The sequence below is a fragment of the Amphiprion ocellaris genome, chromosome 9 (genome assembly GCF_022539595.1).
Source record: "Amphiprion ocellaris isolate individual 3 ecotype Okinawa chromosome 9, ASM2253959v1, whole genome shotgun sequence".
Taxonomy (NCBI): domain Eukaryota; kingdom Metazoa; phylum Chordata; class Actinopteri; family Pomacentridae; genus Amphiprion; species Amphiprion ocellaris.
In genome coordinates this window covers 32,470,768-32,490,795 of record NC_072774.1, presented here as the reverse complement: position 1 = coordinate 32,490,795, position 20,028 = coordinate 32,470,768, and the positions used below count along the sequence as shown (strand labels likewise).

The window sequence follows — 20,028 nt, the reverse complement described above, 5'->3', positions numbered from 1 at the left end:
CAAAAGCTATTAACTCAAACAGCGTAACCACGAGAGAGCTCAAATTTGGTCAGGATGGACACCAGTCATGGATGATCAAAGGTTCAACGCTGATCAAAGGTTCAACGCTCATTCTTTTAAGATCTTCTCACACACAGAATCTACCAGCGTGGAAGAGGCAGTTAAACACTGCTGGCAGTGGCTGCTTGTCGTGTCCACACTGTCAGAACTAAAGAGGGAGTTCCTCTCCCTCCCTCTCTCTCTGCCTCTGTCTTTCCCTCCCTCAGTTTCTCTCTCTCTCACAGCTCAGCATCTCCTCTTTCCCGATGCGTAGATCCACTGTTCTGATGCTCCACAGAGACATCATCCAGTCCATCTGAGCAACTTGTGGGAAGGATTTGAGTCACAGCTCCTGCGAGAGGTGAGTCATTTTTTATCTCTGTATCCCCACTCATGATGGATTTTTTACCACCGCCTCAGAGGACATCTTTGTGTTATTACATTAATTTTGTCAAAACTGCCAGTAAAATAAATAGCTGGTGTTACACAGGCAGACAGAAAACCTGTGGTTTTATTGTTACATTAGCACAGTGGATTATTTATCAGTATATTTGTCAGTAAACTGTGTGTGTATGTGGGGTACCCAGTGCAGAGTTAGCAGTGAATTTACAGTGTTATATGACTGAACATGCAGCTACATGATATTTTAACACTTATGTTTAAACATAATTTCTAGTTTTTGTAATAGGTTTTCTGGTCAGTTATCAAGTGCTTCATCTAAAATGATATAAATCATATTGCTGTTATATACATTTTATCATACACTTGTATGTAAATCCTCAGATCATCCAACAGAGGCAGCTACCTCTTAAACCCTGCATGTAATAAACAGTATCGACACGCTGTCCAAGAAAGTTCATGCATATTGAGATTTAGTTCTCAGTGGACTCATAGCTATGCAGCAAATGTATTCAAAAATGAAAAACTAGTAGGAATTTCCTCCTTCAAGCAACTTTGCCAACAGCACAGTCAGCTTCTATCTGTTAAGAAATAAGGCAACCATGGTAATATGCATTAAGTCATTTCGCTGAGGCTTTGATTTGCCATGAAATGTGCAGGACTGATATTTCAGTGTATATGGAGCCTCCTTTTGAGGTGCCCTGTTACTTCCTTTGGAAACACAAACACAGTGAGGTCCAGATGCTGCTCAGTCTCATGGCATGCTGCCAGATGTGCATTTGCTTTAGCTGAAGTTGCTACAGCCCTGGATTCATCAGAATAACACATGACTCGGCGGCCAATGTGTAGCCATGAAATGCAGTAAGTTATCTGTGTTTTAGCAGCCTATTAGCTAGTGGCAGTCAGAGCATATGCTATGTCAGGACTATGTGCCACAAAATCTGAGGAAGAAAGCAACACTCAGTCAAAGCTGAAAGAGTAAAAGCTGATTCATTAGCATTAACAGATGCCATGCCCATTGTGTAGGAAATGCCTTTCTTTTGCAGTGTAATTGTCATTTTAATGACTGTCTGGAGAAAATATCCTTTTCTTACAAACATTAGTCACCACGGTGGCAAAGCAGCAGCAGTGAGCATCACTCAGTGTGAGACGAGGAGCTTCCTTTTTACCGACTGACCTGTCTGGTAACGATAAACACATCTCCTGCTGAGGGAACAAAAGCACGCCTCCATATCAATGTTTACTTCACTTCCATTATTTGCTTTGCATTTTGACTGCAAGCTTTTCTTACACAGCTACAGAAGAAGAGATGTATGGCATCTCACCTTATGAAAGTTCATGTAAATAGTGATGTATCATCCTCTACTGGCTCTAATAGACCACAAGTGGAAAACAGCTGAATGACATTATATGTATGCTGACACAGATAAGAAGCAGTTTCCTTGTGTTGTCTTCAATTTAAAACAGAAGTAGAGTTTTCTAATGGGAGAATGTAAAATCAGGAAAAATCGGTCCAAAACACTAACAGAGGAGGTTGTTCGACCCATGGAGAAAAAAATGTCATCCTGATCTTATACATTTGCATTAATAGATATATCAGTCATAAAATAGATACATTTTAAACATTTGTGTTTATTTTGCAGTGTTTAAGTCTACAGTGTAGTATCACAGAGACACAAAAAACCTAGAACAATATCATGAGATGGAATAATTCTGGAGCTGCACAGTGGCTCAGTGGTTAGCACTGTCGTCTCACAGCTAGAAGGTCCCAACCTTCCTGGGATCTTTCTGCATGGAGTTTGCATGTTCTCTCTGTGCATGTGTGGGTTTTCTCCAGGTTCTCCAGCTTCCTCCCACAGTCCAGAAACATGCTGAGGTTAATTGGTGATTCTAAATTGTCTGTAGGTGTGAATGTGAGTGTGATTGTTTGTCTCTATGTGTAGTCCTGTGATAGACTGTTACCTGTCCAGGTGTCCCCTGCCTTCACCCTCAGTCAGCTGGAACAGATCCAGCCCCCCACTGCGACTCTAATTAGGATTGAGCGGTGTATAGATAATGGATGGATGGTATAATTCTCCACCTAATTTAAATAATCCTCCAAGTGACTCTGTTTGTTTAAGCCACCACTTGTTAATTAGCATTTGACTTCACGTGGCTACAAGCCAGGCAGAGCTCCTTCATGACTTGACTGGTCATAATGCTGTTATTTTTGAGTGGATATCTGAGAGAAAGGGAAAATGCTATTTAACAGTATGGTTATGATAGCGTAGCCATGGCAACCTTTGAAGAAGTGTTCCTGGCTGTGGTGTTGTGTTATCGTCCGTGCCACTGTCACTGGACTCACTGGAGTCTTCGTCATGAGATCAGGTTCAGACTGAGATGTCAGCATTGTGCTCGGTTCAATGTGGTAGATCAGCATCACAGATTAGAGCGAAAGGAGCCCTGGAAGCTGCAGCTCTCTGCCTCACTGTGAGCTGTCGCATCCAACATTCAGCATGACTGGGGAGTTGAATGTAACAGTCACATGAATCCAAAATTATACCGGCTTCTGTACTGTACATGTAGCACATGAAGCCCTAAAACTGACAGAATGTATGAAAGATTCTTTTCCCAAAATGTTTTCCTCAATACATACATACGAATGCTACTGTTGGCTAGATAAAGATAGAGATAAATACTAATAATAAACAGAATGGTAAAATAAACACAAAGCTTTATGCTTCTCTTCTCGATCAGTTGCCAAAGAAATAAACAAAACTTCATCTTTCATATTGGTCTTCTGTTTATCTTTCACTGGCTTATTTGAATTTGATGTTCTTCTCTTTTCTCATTTTGGGTGTTTAGGGATATATTTAATCATCTATGTATTGGCTATGTCCCCCATGCAACATTTCCTGTCCCACCAGCGTTCCTGTTGGTGCTCATGCAATGTCAGCACCGTATTCTAGCTCCCAGCTCACTAGTTCCATCATTTAAATACAATTTCATTAGCTACTTTGCTGTGCTACATATTTGCAAAGGTTAGTGTAGCTCCTTTTAGACAAACCACATTTGTTTCATTAAAATGGAATTTTATTGAGATGTGACTGCCAGTGGAGGGGCTTCAAAGTCATGCTTCTTCCACAGGTTTGTTGACACTTCTCAAGCTCTTTTTTTCAAACTTGGTTGTCAGAAATCCCTGATAGCCTTAAATGGGAATTACATCTGGGTGATTAACCGATTTTTCCAAACTTTGCTTGTAATTACATTCACATTTATATGACATTATTGTGGCGTAATGCTGATACAAAGATGTCTGGGTCCTTGTATGGCAAAAATGTTACTTTCAAACCAGACCGCAGTTTGATAATAGTTTCTTTTCCACTTTAAATGATGTTCATGTTGACATCTAAGCTGTAATTATGACTGAGAAAGTAGATCTTTTTTAAGATTTTGATACATACAAATGACTAAAAAGTAAGAAAGTGCAGGCATAAGAATGCAAACAGGGACATCTCATGCAAGCCAAAGTGCTATATCAAGGGTAAATAAATGCTGCTATTTACCAGATATTGTGTTATATTAAGCAAATGTAATATTTTTACCCTTAACATATCCAGTTCTGCTGGAAAATAACCATCATTCAACATTATTACACTTTGTTCAAATGGCCCACCTGCATAGTCGCCAGTAAGTCTTTTCAGCCGGGTGTTTAACTGCTAGTATTCAAGAAATATATGAAGCTACAATGGTCAGTTGCTTGCAACCTAACATTGACAAACATGAACATGCCAATTTCATTCACTTTAAGCCTTTACAATATTGGAAATGTGATGAAGAAATGTGTAGAAAATAATACTAATATATATAACAGGTTAAAAAAGTACAAATTTAATTGAACTAAATAAATAAATAGTAGTTATTTCATTTGTCAACTATGTAAATAGTAGTAAATGACAAAAGTTTTAGGCTTTTTTTCTAACTGAATGGTGGTTAAAGGAATTATATTTATTAGAATAATTCAACTTACAGCATTAATATAACTTAAGCTATTTTATAATATTTTTTCATCTTTAACTATTCTCCTCTGTCACCTTCAGTCACTCATAGTAGAACACAGTTGTTTGAGGTTATAACTGCATCACAGAGCACCTTGGAAGAATAAGATCAGATAAAATAAGATAATCCTTTATTACTCCCACGTCAGGGGAAATTTGCAGTGTTACAGCAGCAGCATCCTTCAAAGCAGCACAAAACATATGTACAGTAATAATAATAATTAGAATAACAATAATATGTACAATATATACAAGAATATAATAATAAAATATAAGAACAAAATAACTCAACTTGCAACACCCTGATCACTGCAACTAACATTTACCCAGGGAAATTTATATGAATGCATTAATATTCACATCATAAATAGTTAAAGTAGGACACATTAAAAAACATTATATCAGTGGCCTATTTGTGGAATGTTTAATTTTAGCTCTGTTTGACTACACGGTGCAACAAGCTTGTTTGTTTATAGGCCTGGAATATGTGCAAAGAACGAAGCTCACAGGTTCTTGTTTTGCTGTGATTAACATATCAGTGGGCTCACATTTAATGACACTTATGCCTCTGAAAAAATTGATGTTGTCCTGCTCTCTGAATGCACAGCGACGTATACATCCTAATCTACATTAACGGCCACTTGTGGAGTATAGAGTAGAGGGTAGAGTGGGCCTGAGGAAGAACACAGAACCCAAGAGAAACGGACAGAAAGCAGATGATCAGCTCAACTGATTTGTGGAGGTGTGTGAAGTATTCACAAGCACACACACAATCAGTCACCGTCACACAGAGCACTGCTTCATTTCAAGAACAACACCAGGAATTGTGAATTCGACAAGTATGTACTTGTGCATTAATGATACCCGGTGTACATCTACACATCACATGCTTCTCGCCCCCTCCACCATCACAACATCTACTGCAACAGAAGTCACATCAGAGAACAGGTGGCTGCAACCTGCACATTAATCGAATGCAAAAACATTTTCATAATGCGTCTTTGTGTTTGCATCAGATGAAAGCTCCTCCGGACTATTTTTTCTCTTACAGTATTAATGAGTCACTCTGGGCTCTGCTACTGACAAAAAGTCCTGCTGATAGATTTTCAAGTAGTTTGTTGGTCTTCATTAAATACAGAGAGCCCTTCCTATGCAGACTTTATGTATTTCAGGCAGAAAACGTGACACTGGTTTTGTCAGCAATGTTTTCTCACAGAGGGTGTAGGAGACCATTTTAGAGCCAGAAAGATTGCTTTGACAATCCGCATGTATGCTTTATTAAGTCATATAAAAGTGAAATATCTCATTCAGTAGACATAAGGAAAACACTACATGGCAGTAAGGCCAGATCTGTATATATAAAGACAGTCTGATAAAACGCATCAGAGTCATGTCAAACTGAAATCTGGACCATGACAATGAGTTGAGTGGACTTCCATTAGATCTGACACCAGATCTGAAACGAAACACCTTTGGGATGTGACGAAGGCGTCTTTTTCTATTTTTTACATATAGCTGGTAGTCACCAATCGCAATTTCGCTGTGTGGAAACACAATGACAATAAAGATTCTTGATTCTTGACAGAACTGTAGATTCACAGCATGGAGTGATGTGATGCAAATGATGGAGAAAAAGCAAAGACAAGCGCTATTCCTACTATTGGTATGCTGTTCCTAAAAATGTCTCTGATAAGCATTATGTCAAATGGAGGATGACTATTAAAGGACAGAACTGTCATTTTAATGAACTAATTTTCTAATCCTGCATTCCTGGTAAACATGGAAATGCCTGGAAAACTCAATTCATCAAGACTGCCGCGGACAGATTATTTGAACTGGATGCTGTGTATTATTGGTGATTAAATGAAGTGGATATGCTCTCATGTTTAGGGTTAGACTCATTAAGTAAGTCAGGTCAAATCTGCTTTCATACAAACTTAATGGGAGCTCTGTGGTATACAGATGGTACTGCTGTGCCTTTTGTAGCTTATATTTGATTGGTAATTGTCAGATTTAGATTTAAATACGCAATATATCAACCTTTTGACCTACAAATTATGTTTTTACAGTGCTGATATTTTCACTGTTGCCAGTATTTGCTGTTATATTGCAGCTACATAGACAGATTTATGGTTAGGTAGTCAGTATTAAAGGACTGACTGAGCCCCTGTCACTTTCTGACAAAAACCGTGATTCTCTTTGAGAACTGGCTCTAGCTAAGCGCCCCACTCACTATTTAGACCTCAGGGCCTCTGCAAAAGGGCTCCCGTGTACCCGAGCGCTGTTTGGTAATCCACGCATGTAGAATTTAATTCAATCCTCTGCGGTGCGGCGTGTTCATTTATAGCTACGTCTCAAACTGATGCACACAGTCTTTCAGAGAAATATGTTCAAAGACTTGAAAAACTCTGTCTTGCTTGTTTCATGAGACCCAGCAGGGCGAGACAGACTATTTTTGATGATCTTCTTGCTGGTGAGTTTGTCTGGCTCAGAAAAAGTTTGAGCAAATCATACTTTTATTTCTGAAAGCGATTTGGTTATTCCTTGAAACCGTGTAGAACCATTTGATGTAAATTTTTAGAAGCAACCTTCTCCATTTTTATACGGAAAATGTCAAATGATAGTAATGTCTTCTATTTGCTGCTTGAAATAATAAGTCCATCTTTCATATAGCCCGCTCAGTGTGTGTGCCTGCTGCCATACTGATTAAATAGGGAAAAACATCTATAAGTTGGATACTAAAAACAAGCAGATTTTCAGTACATTTTCATTACGGCAGGTCAGAGAGCTGTTTCTGTCTGCTAACAATATGATATTAAAAGATAATTTTAGTTGCTTATGTGTTCTAAAGGGCTAAAGCATGAGCGATGTAGAACACTTCATATAAAGCAAATAACTGATATATAATTGCCCCTGCACCTGGGATGTGATAGAACATTGTAAAAGGTTGGAACAGTGATTGCTTCTCATCTTCGAACAGCTATAGACGACTGCTGTGTTAAGTACTACTGGAAAAATCGAATTCCATTTGCGCTGACATACTTCCTGCAGTTAAAAGTACAATTATGACAACAGCAAAATGTCATAACTCTTCAAACATTATTGGCATGGCTTTTTCCTTTAACCCCACGACAGAGATGAATTGTTTTACCTGCTGAGCTAATTGTGTCACTTTGTACGAATGTGGAAAAAACGCATTCTGCTGAAATTAGACAGTCTACAGTCCAAACAGGGGCTACGGAGGACACACAAAATTAAGTTTAGCACTTAATTCTGCTTCAGTGGTCTCTTTTGTCATCAGTGGTTTTCTCTCTTTTCCCATTTCATGTCTACACTGCCTTGAAATGGATTATGTACAGTATGACTCTGGGGAATTTTCCAGATAGAGCATAAGAGTTTCACCTCAATGACTATGACAGCTGTGCAAATTTATAAGCAACTCATACAGTGTCATTTGACATCACCGGAGGGCTAGCTTGTCAAGTCATGAGTTAGGAAACAGGGGAAGCACTTCATTGCAGTGCAGTGTGTGTCCAGTTTTTTTTTAAATATGATCTCATCACACCTCATCAGCTGAGGTCAGGATCTTGACACTGAGGCTTTTTTGTGCGATTGATGAGAGGAACGTTCAGTATACTTATCCCTGCCGCCTTGCCGCAACATTTCTGACAAAATTTTAGCATATTGATTTTTAATGGGGTGTAAAATTATTGCTATCCTTTGACGATTGTGGCTGATTTACAACATTTCAAGTGATCACTGTCCAAAATGTCTGATTATCCCAATCATCACAACAAACAAGAGAAGCCCTCAGAGAGCGCAGTACTCCACCAAGGCTGCTCAGTCGCTGTATGATTTCCGAAACAATTCATGGTCTGCCGCGATTGATTTGTAGTAGGATCTTAATCATGTGATCATTCACAATGATACAAAAATCTTTAACAAATCCGTGGATCCAAACTATAAGCTGAATCACTACCAAAATCTAATCACTTGGTCCTTGTGACATTTCTGACCTTCCCTCAAAATTTTATCCATGTCCGTTTGTCTGTTTTTGAGTAATGTTGTGAACAGACAGACAAACGGACAGACAAACAGACTAACAGACAGACAAATCAAAATGCATCGTCACATAACTTTCTCGCATTCCTTGGCAGTGTCATAACTAAAGGTTCTAAAACTCATTTATTCCAACTCAGTGCAAATGTCTGAATACATTTAGGTTGATCTATACCTTATGCACCACTGAATTATAGTAAATAAATTTTTAAAAGGGGTACATTATTCAATACAACCTTTCTATTCTTAAAGATATGTAAAAGTAAATAGTACAGTAAACATGAAGATGCAGACAGCACTTGGTTAGCCTAGCTTAGCATAAAGACTTGGATCAGAGGGACACAGCAAGCTAACCTAACTCTAGCACAAAGGTAACAAAACCTGCCAGCCAGCGTATAAAGATCACTACTTTGCATATTATATCACCTTATATTTTTGTCATCGCTGTAAGGTTACCAGGCAACCAACAGTCTCTAGAAATTCACTGTACCCTACTGAGAAACAGTTCGCCACATATAGTAGCTAAAACCTAAAGTTAATTTACATTACCCTTTTTTTTTTAGAGATAAACAAATGAGATCTAAAGTGTTATGCAAATAACTGATCCATATTAGTGCTGTTAGAGCTAGTTGTTCCCAGTGTCTCCGATGTTGAGCTATCTTTAGGTCCTCTTGGCGTTTTGTTTTATTTTTCTGTTGAGTTTCAGCTCACTGTTAAACTGTCTAACCTACTGCTTCAGTTTCAGGCTCTCTGTGCTCATAGCATTGAATTTGTCTCAAGCAGATAGCTGTAGTCAAAATACATTGCTAACATTTAGAGCCAAATATTGCCCTTGGGTGGTGGTGAAGACCAAACTAAGAGCAAAAAGAGAACAAATGCAAAACTAACATTCGCCGGCACATCAAAAATACTACTCACTTAATAATAATGTGTTCTCTGGATGTGCACACACACACAAGATTAATTAGGTAATGATATGTCAGTGTAATGTTGACAATGTGTTTCTGCTGCTGCATGCAATGGTCAAAAGGTTAGTGTTTGCAATTTGAACCACATCATTTGTCAGCAGTTTGTTTGCAGTATTTATTCAGAAGTGGAATTATTTTAATGCCATGAACTTAACCTAATGTCACTTTAATAATTGTTATGTGCAGCATGACACTGTCTCACTCTGACATCTGTCTTCTCTGTCAGCCTGCTTTATAAATGGCGCCCAGATTAGCGCTGCAATGATTTGGACCAGAGTCACAGCAGGGATGAACGTGTCTGATGGGTCCTCCTACCAGGAGGAGGAGCTGCTGGGTAACTCCACCTGGGCCTACTCCTACTACCATCAGAACTACACCCTGGCCCCTCCACTGCTTCCAGACAAGAGCAGCACCTCCAAACCTGTAGGATGTGAACAGGTCCACATCGCTGTGGAGGTCTGTATGAGTGTGTGTGTCTTTGTAAATGACCTCGTAACATTTCAGATTTATCTTGTGATTATCTCAACCCTCCTGTTGGATCCCACTACTGTACCATTCTATTCATCTTCACTCTTCTCATCTTTCTTTCCTCAGGTCTTTTTGATCCTGGGTATCATCTCCTTGCTGGAGAACATCTTGGTTATCACAGCCATAGTAAAGAACAAGAACCTTCACTCTCCCATGTACTTCTTTGTATGTAGGTGAGTTTTCCAGGCATTTCCATGTTTACTAGGAGTGCAGAATCAGAAAATGAGTTGTTCATTAAAATGACAGTGTTGTTCTTTAATGCTAATCCTCTGCCTTTCTGTAATATATGCAGGCCCCAGGCTACTGAACCCACTATTTCTCCTACTCTGCAATACTGTAACTTGATTAATTCATGATTACATTACTAATTCGGGCATTCTAATTAGGTAATAATGCAGGTGTCCCCTCAGGGGCCTTCGAAGTTTAAAAATAGACTGTTTTATCTGTGTAGACATGCAAAGGATTAGCTTGTGAAGGTAACAGAGCCATGCTGGAGAGCCATGGGTTAGGGTTCACTGTAACCACTTGACATGTAAAGCTTCTGTATCTGCTGCAGACGCAAAACAGCAGACTTGCGAGGACATGTGGATGTGGACACTTTTCAAAACACACTTCACACTGCAAAATATAAGCCAAGAAAGAAAAAATAAAAGATAGAGCTGTCAGACTGGTGCTAGTACATGTGTTTAATTAGCAACCTTGCTCTCGTGTTCTCTTGAAGTGTGACTTGAAGGTGTTGAAAGCTGCAGGAGCATGTTTCTATGTAGAAGCAGGGACTGTGCCAGAATTCAAGATGATAATGAAGTTCAATTTCCCAACCACCTGTTTAATGCACTGCCGAAGACCTAAATGTAAACATCACATATTGAAATAAATGGCTTGGTTTCACATTAAAGCTTTAATGGAGAACAGATGAAAATAATTGTGTATTTTGAACGCAACAAGAGCAGATTTTGCAAAAATGTGTTGCCTGAAAAAACAAATGCATTCAAAATACTGACTGATACATAATTTACAATGACTACAAGTGGGTGAATAAAATGTCACGTAAACCTAGAGTTATAAAAGGCTTTCTGACATTTCTTTTCTTATAATCTTGTTAGATTTTTCTGTTTTCTATAAACATAGACTCACACCATGTGACATGGACGGACAGATTTACATGTTTAAGTCAAGTCACAAATTTGATGACCCAACTTGACAAATTCAAAAGAAGACCTGTATGTCATTTTGATGTTAACATTAATTACTTGTGATTAAATTTGGATGTGGGCCCTCTGACTTAAACGAATGAAATCTCTTCTCCAAGACCAAAGCCAAAGAGCCTCAGTTGACACCAGCAGTGCATTTGGAGACCAAGAAGACATTCAACTCACTGTTCAAATTACTGTTCCACTGGTGGGTACTGTTTGTTTTGATGTGGTTTCAAATGACTCTCCAAGAGTGACAGCGAGGCAGACATAGCATCTGTGGGATGGCATCATTGCATATATTTTTAAAATTCATTTAATCTAAAGGGAACTAATAAATTCCCAGTTGTTTTGTTGTTTTCAGCCTCAGTAGCAATGTGTGGTTAGTCAGTTTGTCCATTTCTTTGGTCTAGAGAAAATAAGTCAATAATAAGAATAACAAGAAAAGCATCCAGAGAGCGCAGTACTCCACCAAGGCTGCTCAGTCATTGTTTCATTTATGACAGATGAAACCTTTAATAAAAAATGACCTTAGGGTGAGAAAAGGCGTGTGTTATGCATGTGTACATTATGTATGGATACCGAATCATGTGACCTAAATTTGTAGCGGCCGGCGGGAATTGATGGGACTCAGAAACACCTCCACAATTTAATCAGCTGTTCCTTGTATCATTTTCAATGGATAAGTCCTGATAAGTCCACAATGATCGATTTGTAGTAGGATCGCAATCATGATCGTCAGCAGGCAGCTGATGTAGTGTTCACTTGTTGTCATGGTTACAGTGACGCCGTGCTGCTATCTGGCAATGATACAGAAATCTTTAACAAATCTGTGGATCCAGACTATAAGCTGCATCACTGCCAAAATCTGATCATTTGGTCCTTGTGTCATTTCTGACCTTCCCTGAAAATTTTATCCAAATCCATTAGTCCATTTTTGAGTAATGTTGCTAACAGACAGACAGACAGACAGACAGACAGACAAACCAACGCTGATCATCACATAACCCTGCCGCGTTTCTTGGCAGAATAATAATAATTAAGCATTCCTAATGACAATTGTCGTGCCACCTTAAAGTTCCCATTTCTGGGTCACTGATGGATGGCTTGTCTTGAACTTTGAAACTTACATTCATACTCCCCAGAGAATGAATAACTGATACACGGAACTGATATGTAGTGCAAGTGTGAGGTCGAGACCAAAACTGAAGCACTAAAGTACATTTTATTGCTTACACAAGGTGGTGTTGAGGTGCAGTGTCAGCATTATTTTCTTTCAATCCAAAGCATGCAGATTAGCTTGATAAGTTACCGAGTTGTTCAGGATGTACTGCACCTGGACACTCATTCTGAGTCAGCTAAGACAATTCAAAATATAACCCTGCAAAGTTCCCCAGTTCATTTTCTGAGGCACTTGAGCAATTTGCTTTGCAAACTGGGAGCCGAAAGTTCAAACTGTTTTATTTTATGCAAATGAGTCATGGAGGAGAAGGTGCTGGAGCTCACACTGATTGTAAGAGCAGAACCCCTTTTGAGTTTTGTTCAGTAAACATCCAACATTATTCAAATAGAACAGCTGTGCCTGGTTGCATGTCCTAAGCTCTGTTGACAATCCAACTGATCATCAAAGAGCCGGGTTGCTGACTCATGTTGAGACTGCCCTGAAATAGTACGTACAACAACAATTCAGGATTAAAATCATGTGTAATTCAGCTTTTGTTTGCACATTTACACAGGGCAAGTGGTGGATCTTTACCATAAGAGGAAATAGATAATACATGTAGGAATAGTGTGCTAACATGCTAAGCTAATAGTGACATAGTAAACATGACTTCCAGACTGAAAAACAGTTTTTATCCCAGAGCTGTCCAATCCATTTCTTCCCTGCACACACAACAGACACACTATGTGCAATAAAGAACTGAGTCTTGCACTGGACTGCACTTTACACTCATCCTACTGCTGATGTGCACTAACTCTGTTTACATATTTATATTTTTGAGGATTTTTAAAAACAATGTTATTTTATTTGTAGATAGTGTGCCATTTTCTATTTTTTTTAAATCTATAGCTGGGAATCACCAATCGTAATTTTGCTGTGTGGAAACACAATGACAATAAAGATTCTTGATTCTTGATGTCTTGCTAAAGCTACCATGATATCATCAGTGTTCATCCCAACACACTGCAGACTCAAAGAGGTTGCTTCTCTCAAGAATGTCAATATGTAATGTGAAAACGTTTTCATCTGGCATGTGAGTCCAGAGAAGTCTTTCTGTGTGGAGTTTATCTGTGTGAGTTTTCACCAGGTGCTCTGGCTTCCTCCCACAGTCCAGAGACATGTTATTTGTCACTCTTTTTTGTCCATAGTAGTGAATTTGAGTGTGCTTGGTTGTCAGTCTGTGTGGCCCTGTGATGGGCTGGTGTCCCCTGCCTTCACCTTCAGCCAGCCATGTAAGACTCCAGCACCCGTGCACCATAGAGAGGACAAAGTGGTGTACAGGTAATGGCTGGAAGGATGGGAGTGTTGAGACAAAACCTGTGAGACAAAAAGATGTCATTAGACAGCAGGAGGGCTCTGTCACCTGAATAGGGAGGAAAGGAGGAAGCACATCTATAGATTTGTGATCATCTATGTCAGTGATCAAGGATTCTACTAACTTGTCTGGTTGCTGCAGCCTGGCAGTCGCTGACATGCTGGTGAGTGTGTCCAACGCCTGGGAGACCATCATCATTTACCTCCTCAACAACAGACAGCTGGTAGTGGAGGACCACTTCATCCGGCAGATGGACAACGTGTTTGACTCCATGATCTGCATCTCTGTCGTTGCATCCATGTGTAGCCTGCTGGCTATCGCCGTGGACAGGTAATGATAAGATGAAGTATTCACACAAATAGCCTACGATGTTTTAATAAAATAAACAAGTCACAGCTGGGGTTAGAAGCAGAGTGGTCTAACCTATAAAAAATCCAAACTGAGTTTTATATCATTTATGTAATATTTTATGGTCTAGATTCTAGTTGCAAAGTTGTCTAACCCACAACCCAAATATAGCATTACAGTGGTGTTTCGAATGTTTGACCATTCTTGAAAGCACAAAGCTTTCAACCCATTTTCCTCAAAAACTATAGAAAGTGGGTCAGACTGCTCTGCTCCCAAACAATTCAAATGAGCTCTCCCCTCCCTGTTTCCTAATAATGTCCTAAAACAGATGGATGTATTTAATAATTTAGACAAGATGCATGAAAGAATTGTGAAATTTAATAATAATAACCAGTAAATAGAGATATTTAATCTTCACTCTTGCAAGTATTTCAAATGAACAAATACGATAGCACAGTGTCCTTTTATTACATCTTGTTCTGGTGTACAGTAGATCGGACATAAGCAGATCATAAACAGTGGCTGTAAAATTTCAGGCAAGCAACCAACAATGATGTATGTAACAACTAGATTAATAATTACTTGGATATAAAGGTATCTCTGTAATTTTCTTAATTCTTTAAGATTTTAGAATTACTTTGCACATATAGTCCATGGGCCTGGACCCAAAATGTCCGGTATCAGTACCACCCAGGTGACTATTTCTTTTTGGTATTTTTAGCTTGCTATATGTCTCTAGTTTGCATTTGGATATGATAGCGGTTGCAGACTCACAGCTTATTATATGTTATCACTCGTTTTAATGGAGATGCCCCACGATGAAAGGGTCTGAGCAGAAGGTCCTATCAATGGTAGGAATTCAATAGGATTTTTCCTCATTATGGAAAAATACAAAATGCCACGTTACACATCATCATCTGTATTAATAACTTTGCAGCATAGAAAAATACTGTAACAAACTTGAGACTGCTATGGTAGATATGGTAAGATTTTCTGTAAGTGCGAAGGGACGGAACAATATATTGTTATTTCCGAATATAAAATTTTTTTTACCAACATTCTTTTTATTGTTTTCACAACATAAAGATAACATAACAAAGATACAATTACATGTATTAAACAAGCATGTCACCCCCCCCCCCCACCCCCCCCCCCCCGCCCCCATCCCTCCAAAACCCCACCCACCAAATTACTCCAATTCTTGGTTGGAGATCAGATCAAGTTAGTGAGTTATAGTCCATTTCACTTCACTACTTCACTATATTGGAAAAAAAAGGGGAAAAACTCCCGCACACACATTTCTACCCTATTGATTACTGCAGAGGGCCACTGTTTACATGTCCCCAGGTTCTTCCATCGCACATGACAGATCTGTTCTTGAAACATAGTAAATGAAGGGATCCCATATCTGATGAAAATGATGCTGCTGGTGTTTTATTGTGTAGGTAATTTTCTCCAAAGGGAGAGTTGAAGATAGCTCAGACAACCACCTGCTCACTCTTGGTCTTCTGATGTTTTTCCATGAGAGGGCTGCTACTCTCTTTGCCATTAATATGCTTAAATCTACAAATATTCATTGATTCTTTTTAATCTTCAAATTATCTGGATATAAACCTAATATAAATAGCTGTGGGACTAAGGGTACCTGAATCTGTAAAATATTTTGAATACATTGTTTCACTTCTCGCCAGAATTTTTGTATTTCCATACATTGCCAAATACAATGGAAAAGTGTACCTTTTTCCTTCTCACACTTAATACAAGTATCAGGTATAGCGCTATTATATCTGTTCAGTTTTTCTGGAGTTATATACGTTCATGTCAACCAATTGTACTGCAGTAGCCTTAGGCGGGTGTTAGTAGTTCTCAGTTGTGCATGAGTACATGCCTCCTCCCACTTTTCCATTGAGAGGTCTTCCTGGAGGTCCTCCCTCCATGCCCCCAGCCCTCCTGCAGATGTTTCTGTACTTCCATCTACCAGGCATTTATACATTTTGGAAATTAAACCCCTCCTTGAGCAACTGTTATTCATTAGTTTTTCTATGGTAGACATTTCGGGGATGCATAACGTTTGATTTTGGTGCGTTCTGATGAAATTTCTCAACTGCAGGTATTTAAAAAAGTGATTATGAGGTATAATAAATTCGTCAACTATTTCTATAAAATGTCATCAGGACCTTTTGCATGTTGTAAAGATCTCCTATTTTTCCCAGTCCCTTGGTAGCCCAAGATTTTAATCCCCCGTCTGTTTTTCCTAGAGGGAAGGAGTCATTTCTCCATATTGGGCTGAAGACAGAGAGAGAGGATGTTTCTCACACGTTTTTTAACTTGATGCCACACTGTAATCATATTTTTCATTATAGGGTTTTTGTATTCTTTTGAAGGATTTTAGTGCTTGCTGAGTATCGGTATGTCGGAAGTGGCAGGCTTATCTGAAGATCCTCCATTTCTTTCCAGAGAGGAGCCTCCCTTTCGGTGAAGTAAAACATCAGTGTTCTTAGCTGTGCTGCCCAGTAGTACCAGAGTGGATTAGGACATCTGAGTCCCCCTCTATCATAGGGTAAGAACAATAGTGAGAGTCGTGTCCAAGGACGTCTATTATTCCACAAAAATCTGACAAACAATTTTTTAAGTTGAGTGAACAGGTTACTTGGAGGGGGGAGTGGAATCTTTTGAAACAAATACAACAGTTTAGACAGCATATTCATTTTAAGGACGTTTATTTTCCCGATTAATGACATTGGTATGGGTGTCCACCTGTCTAGTGATTTTGAGATTTCTTGAATTAATGGTTCATAATTGCTGGCTGCAATATATTTAAGTTGTGGAACAATTTGAATGCCCAAATATGTAAAACAATCTACGATTTTAAATTGAGCAGCAATATTAGGAGGGCTTTTACTTTCGAATAGATTTAGAAATATTATAGATGATTTTGATCGGTTGAATTTATATCCTGAGAATTTTCCAAATACGTTAATAAGTTCTAATAATTCAGGAATGGATTTTTCCATCTTTTTAAGAAATATTATTACGTTGTCTGCAAATAGAGCCAGACAGTGTTCCTGTTGTCCAATTGATATACCGGTTATGTTTTGGTGTGTTCTCACTGCTATGGCTAGTGGTTCTATAGCCATAATAAATAGCAGAGGGGATAAGGGGTCTCCTTGTCTACATCCTCTTTGTATTTTAATGGTTTTGGACATATTACGATTAGTCATGATTTCAGCATATGGTTCAATATAAAGTAGTTTTATCCATTTAATAAGGTTTTCTCCGAAACCAAAACATTTAAGGATTTCAAATAAATAGAGCCATTCGACCCTGTCGAAAGCTTTTTCTGCATCTAATGGCAGTAATGCTGTATCTGCTGCCCCCTTTTCCTCAATTAATATAGTTAGGATTCTCCTGACATTATGGAAGCCTTGCCTACCTTGTACAAAGCCATTTTGATAATATTTGGCATTATATTCTCAAGTGTCCTGGCTATTATTTTACTCAAAATTTTTAAGTCCACATTTAATAGACTGACTGACCTAAAGTTTTCACATTTGTTATTTGGTTTGCCTGGTTTTGGCAGCAATGTGATTAGAGCTCCTCTTAAGGATGCTGGGAGGATTCCATTATGAAAAGATTCCTTAAACATTTCTAATAATGGTGTCAACAGTCTATGTTGGAATATTTTATAAACCTCTATGGGTATCCCATCTGCTCCAGGGGTATTTCCTCCTTTGATGTTGTCAATGGCTAAAGATAATTCCACTAAAGTTATATCTTTCTCTAGTTCTTCTTTAATTACATCTCATATCCTGGGGATTTGAATATTGTCCAAGAAATTATTCAATTCAGATATATTTGGATCTATTTCTGAGCTATAAAGCTTTTCATAAAATTTCTTGAAGATTTCATCAATTTAATTTTCATTGTTATTGTTTTGTAGTGAGGTTATAAGTCTTTCATTCTGTAGTTGTTTGATGCACCATGCGAGCACTGCCAGGTTTTTCACCTTGATTATAGAATGTCTGCTTAAGTCGTAATAAACTTGATAAAGCTTTTGTAGCAGATATTTCATTATATTGTGTTTTAAGTTGAAGTAATTCTTGGTGAGTATCCTTAGAACCTGACTGGTAGTATTTTTCTTGTAATTTATTAATTTTTATTTCTAATGATTTTGTTTTCTTATAGGTTTCTTTGGCTTTAGAGCACGTAATGTTAATTATTTGTCCTCCAATAAAGGCCTTAAACGCTTCCCATCTAATACTTATAGAGGTTTCTATTCTATTTGTTTCAAAATAATATTTAATTTGTTCATCTAGAAAAGTAACAAAGCCAGTATCCACCATCCATTTTGTTTTAAATCTCCATTTGGGAATATCAGTAGTCAATTTGGGATCATAATAGACTAAAGAGATTGGAGCGTGGTCTGACAGGAGAACGGCATCATAGGAAACATTCTTTATTTTACATCTTAGTAGTGCTGAAACCAGAAAGATATCTATGCGGGAATATGACTGGCGCATACTGGAGTAACATGAATATTTTTTCCCATTGGGATTATCTGCTCGCCAAATATCAACTAGATTCATTTCTTTCATGAAATTATGAATTACACCTCTGCTTCTCAAATGCAATTGGTCCATTCCTGTACTTTTGTCTTTCCATGGATCTAAAGTGCAATTAAAGTCGCCTGCCATAATACAAGCACCAGGTAAAGAAGCAATAGCAAGAAATAGGTTTTGGCAAAATTTGGGTTCATCTGTATTTGGAGCATAAATATTTATCAGAATTAATTGTTCCCTAAGAATTCTTCCCTGAATAATCAGGCATCGTCCTGCCTTGTCCTTGATTACATTGTGAATCTGTAGTGGAATAGAGACATGAATCAAAATCACGACACCCCTTGCCTGAGAGGTAAAGGGGGCTGACAGAATTTTACCTTTCCACCTCCTCCTCACCCTAAGCTCATTGTCTTGTGCTGGGTTTCTTGAAGGAATACTATATTAGACTGTAATGTTTTAATCCTGTTCATAACTTGTTTGATTTTTTTGGTTTGTTTTTTGTAGCCCTCTGTACTTCCAGGATGCAATTTTAACCTTTAGATCAACAGACATATGGATAAATGATTTGGAATTTCCCCAACACTTTGAGTAATTTCAGAAAAAAAAGAAAAAGGAACAAAAAACTATTTCCTTCAGCCATTATCAATCCACCTGAATGTTCCCCCATCAGGCGTTGCCCTCCCTTCATCGACTAGACTTCCAGAAAGCAAAGAGCTGGTCCAGTATAACTATGCTGATACAAAAATAAAATACAGAATAAATCTAACTACTCTGCTACTGTAATTCAGATAAATCCTTCAAAACAGCTTGACAAACCAAAAGCGCATCCATATTTTCTTAATGGAACAGTGCATATTAAATCAGTGAATTGTCCCTTATCAATAAACAGGGGAGTGAGAGAAATCAGAACTGTGTTACAGGTTAACTTTCACTCTGTACTCCACTCCTGTCTCTACAGCCTCAGGATATCAGACTAGTGTTCCAACAGCAGTTTTGAATCATCTTTCCCACGGTGTCATCTGTTCATCCATACCTCAGTCTGGTTGATTATCCGACTGGATTTTCTTAATGAAGTGTTCGGTTTCGTTGGCGCTGTTGAAGATGTGTGAGCGTTCCTTGTAGGTCACTATGAGCCGGGCGGCAGGGATCATGCCGTACTGCAGACCCAGTGATCAGAGTTGTCGCCTCGCCTCCTCCAACTCTCACCTTCTTGTGCGTCTCTGCTGTCATGTCTTGGTAAAGTCTCTTGTAGAGGATCTGCCGCTTCGCCCTCGCCGCTCTCATCACTGCTTCTTTGTCTTTGTAACTCAGGAACTTCATTATAAGGGTTGTAGGTGCGGAGTTGGTTTTATGTTGGGGTATTG

The 20,028-nt window shown here is 38.5% G+C and overlaps 1 protein-coding gene across 1 annotated transcript in view; it reads left to right on the top strand.

Moving 5' to 3' along the window:
* The first annotated feature begins 242 nt into the window (after positions 1-242).
* LOC111588859 (melanocortin receptor 5-like) overlaps positions 243-20,028 on the top strand; it is a 29,668-nt gene continuing 9,882 nt past the window's right edge. Inside the window, exons 1-4 of the mRNA XM_023299484.3 lie at positions 243-400; positions 9,729-9,958; positions 10,097-10,203; positions 13,899-14,087. Coding sequence (XP_023155252.1) covers positions 9,764-9,958; positions 10,097-10,203; positions 13,899-14,087 — 491 coding nt within the window. The 5' untranslated portion in view covers positions 243-400; positions 9,729-9,763. The remainder of the gene's footprint in view (positions 401-9,728; positions 9,959-10,096; positions 10,204-13,898; positions 14,088-20,028) is intronic.